The 3718-nt window shown below is 37.5% G+C and overlaps 1 protein-coding gene across 1 annotated transcript; it reads left to right on the top strand.

The window, feature by feature from the left end:
• Positions 1 to 1369: 1369 nt before the first annotated feature.
• On the top strand, positions 1370 to 1867 carry LOC129731641 (basic helix-loop-helix transcription factor amos-like). The gene has a single exon (XM_055691791.1). It carries the CDS (start codon positions 1379 to 1381, stop codon positions 1829 to 1831), a length of 453 nt encoding a protein of 150 aa, XP_055547766.1. The 5' UTR covers positions 1370 to 1378; the 3' UTR covers positions 1832 to 1867.
• The last annotated feature ends 1851 nt before the right edge of the window (positions 1868 to 3718 follow it).

Genomic DNA, 3718 nt, shown 5'->3' with positions numbered 1-3718 from the left:
TAGGTGCAGTGGCTCTATTTCCTCTGATCAAAAATAATATGATGGTTGTTTGAAGAGCTAGGAGCGAATCAAATGAAAAAGTTGATCGTTTACAAGCCTGTGTAAAACTTCAATAACCGAAAGCTTTAAAATATTATTTCTAAATTTGTATTTACTAGCACTTAAACTTAGAAAGCGAAGTGGTGACGCAGGTTTGAAAAAAAGTTTTGTATAATCTGAAACTGAAAACCGCGAAAAATTAGATCCTAAGTGTTAGTGAAACAATGCCAACCTACAGAATTTGATGGTAAAATACTTAAGATGTATTTTTAATTTGCTTGGGTTTATTGTTAATGTCACAGTATCGAGTGTCGTCGGTTTAACATACAGAGATTCAGTAATCTTGTCTCATGTTAAATGTTTTCATAGAGCGTGCAAAAATGTGTTTAAAATTTATTGACAGTTTTAAGTGAAACATCAACACCCTGACCTTGATAAATATTAATTAGTAGTTAAGTCTAATTTCCCAACTACGAACCAGAAAAGCACTTTCCTCTAAATTTATCAAAAGGTCAGTTTACATTCCTGCAAATTCGTTGAATTGCAACAATAATCAAATAACATCGGGAATCACCTGCACCGGCAACGGTAATTCTTCAGGTTCACCATAACAACCTGCTCAAGTGGTAGGTACTCACGTTAATATATTACCCCCATCAATATTCATGCAAATTAGTTCCCATTGTTTCGACAATCAGACCTCAACACGGCAGACCTACATACCTATAGGTACAGCCGTTTGTAGGTGGCAGACACGTTCCAAAAGCGCGCGCTTCGTCGCTCTTTATGAACCGAAGCAAGTGTCACACATGTCCGGTTGTTTCCTGCACGTTCCGACACATAACCTGCGGCAACCCTCATCGAGCTCACTTCATGCGACGGACCGCCCGCCAGTGTGAGTATGAGTTCAGGCAGGGTAAACTCCACTCGGCATAACTACCAGCGGCAGTCCCGATTGGTCGCGTGCCATGTGAGACATCTCTTTATATGTACACGTCTCGTTTCATCTGAACGCGTTCTCTTCTGGACTAAAGAGGGGTGAGCGATCAAACACATGATGATTTTGTGGGAGCCTGTCTGCATGTATGCAATCGGAACGGCTACAAAGGGGTGGAAGGCAAAAGAAACTCAAGGATCGGCTGGTTTGCGGTGTTTCCATCAACCGTATGTTACACTTTTCATAGTCGAATGAGCTTTTTATTGAAACACACACAAAAAACATGAAATTGAAGAATAAATGGTAGGTAAGCTGAAAATTACTTCCATGAATCGATAGAATTTCAAAGGTCAGTTTATGTTCGGAATTAGCAGCGCTCGAAAGTGCACGGATCGGAAGACAATGTCGAATTTTTCTTTTTTTCCATCACCCCCCTATAGTGATGATCTACGTTCACCCAGTCCAAATTCTACGAGAGATGGCTTTTGTCCTGAACAGAATATTCCACTGACATCGTTGTATTTGCCCCATTTCCAATCGGTCAATAATGCTGTGAAAAGTTGTAACAAGATTCCGAAACCAAGTTGGATTAAACCCGTTTGCAAATCGACCGTCACTGCAAAGTCATCGAGAAAATCAAGCCGAAAGAGGAAACTGATTCCCCCGGTGCTACGACGGAAACGTCGACTGGCAGCGAACGCTCGAGAACGGAAGCGAATGCACGCGTTGAATGAAGCCTTCGATCGATTGCGACGCTATCTGCCGACGATCGGAAACGATCGGCAGCTATCGAAACACGAAACGCTGCAAATGGCGCAAAGCTACATAACTGCCCTCTGCGAGCTGCTGAAATGACCCCACGGTGGGAGTTGAATAGGATGAGTGTACCATTTGGAAGATTAGGTTAGATTTGCATAACAATTAGCGCTGCCGTTAGTTATTAGTGACTAGAAAGTTGTACATTGCAGAAGATAGCGAGCACCAAAGAAAATAGATCTTAGAGTTAGACGGGTCAAAGGAAGAAAAAACTCCGGAATGCCTTTGTTGGCATATTTACTAATACTATCCGAATTCCCGAGACAAGCTGGGGATTGCACCACTGTGGGGTGGAAAAGTTGGGTTTTGTGTTGGAAAACACTCATGTGGGGGAAGTAATATACATTGGTTAAAAAGAGTACAATTGTTTGTGTTGTGTGCAGTTTATCTTAAAGATTTCATGTTATTTCGCAAATACTTGATGACACCTTATTGGTTGAAAGTTAAGTCAATAGTGATTATGTAGAAATAAAGTTGCAAAGTTTCGACCGAAAGGAGTGATACTGAAAAGTGATGCAAAAAAACAAATGAATGTGAGGGAAACTCATCTGATGTTCTACCTATGTTGCAAGATGTTCCCAATATAAGCCATTGCCATAAGGACCAATTTCCAAATCGTTTTTGTCATAAATCTATCATCTTTGGATTTTCTTGGTTTAAATCTCATCGTTCTATAATGCATCGAAGCATTGGAATATATTTGATTCTCTTAATCATATTTCCGATGATCTGCTTTATTTCATATTTTAATTGTTCTCTCTGTTTCAACTATGACACATCGTTAACAGAAAAATTGTATCAATATTACATCAAACAATTCCATTAATACTGCAATCCTGCAACGTGCAAACGGAATCAAATCTAAAACCAATCCAAATTTAAATCTAGTCCAACATAAATTCAATTCAACTACAATCCTAATAGAAATCCAATCTAAGTCTAATCCAAATCCTTTGCAAATCCAATCAGAATCCCATTCTAATCAAATCCAAATCAAATCTAAATCTTTTCCAAAACTAAATCCAGCCAAATTTAAACTCATTAAAACTAATCCAAATCAAATTAAAATCCAATCGAGATTTAATCTAATTCCAATCTAAATCCAATCCAAATCACACCCAAATCCAATCCAAATCCAACCCAAATCCAATCCAAATCCATTCCAAATCCAATCCAAAAACACTTCAAATGCAAAACAAATCCACTTCAAATCCAACACAAATCCAAATCATATCCAAATTCAATCCAATTCCAATCTAAATCTTATTCAAAACTAAATCAAATCAAATTCCAACTCAATACAATCCAATCCAAATCAAATTGAAATCTAATCGAGATTTTATCCAATTCCAATTCAAATCTAATCAAATCCAAACCAAATTTAATCCAAATCCAAGGCAAATCCAAATTCAATCCAAATCCAATCTAAATTCAATCCAAATTCAATCCAAATCTAATCCAAATCCAATCCAAATCCAATCCAAATACAATCCAAATTCAATCCAAATCCAATCCAAAACCAATACTGATCCAAACCAAACCCAACCCAACTCCAATCTCCAAAATCCAGTCTCAATGCAATCCAAACCCAATCCAAATCAAATCCCAATCTAATTAGAATCCGAACCAAATCCAATCTCAATCAAATCTAAATCCAACTCAAATCCAATACAATTTCAATCCAAATCCAATCTAAATCCAATTCAGAGAGAATCCAAATCCAATCCAAATCCAATCCAAATTCAATCCAAATTCAATCCAAATTCAATCCAAATCCAATCCAAATTCAATTCAAATCCAATCCAAATCCAATCCAATTCCAATCCAAATCCACAATCCAAATCCAATCCAAATTCAATCCAAATTCAATCCAATTCCAATCCAAACTCGATTCAAATCTGATCCAAATCCAATTCATATCCAATC

Source organism: Wyeomyia smithii, chromosome 1 (genome assembly GCF_029784165.1).
Source record: "Wyeomyia smithii strain HCP4-BCI-WySm-NY-G18 chromosome 1, ASM2978416v1, whole genome shotgun sequence".
In the NCBI taxonomy this organism is placed as follows: Eukaryota; Metazoa; Arthropoda; class Insecta; order Diptera; family Culicidae; genus Wyeomyia; species Wyeomyia smithii.
This window is presented reverse-complemented; position numbering and strand designations above follow the sequence as displayed.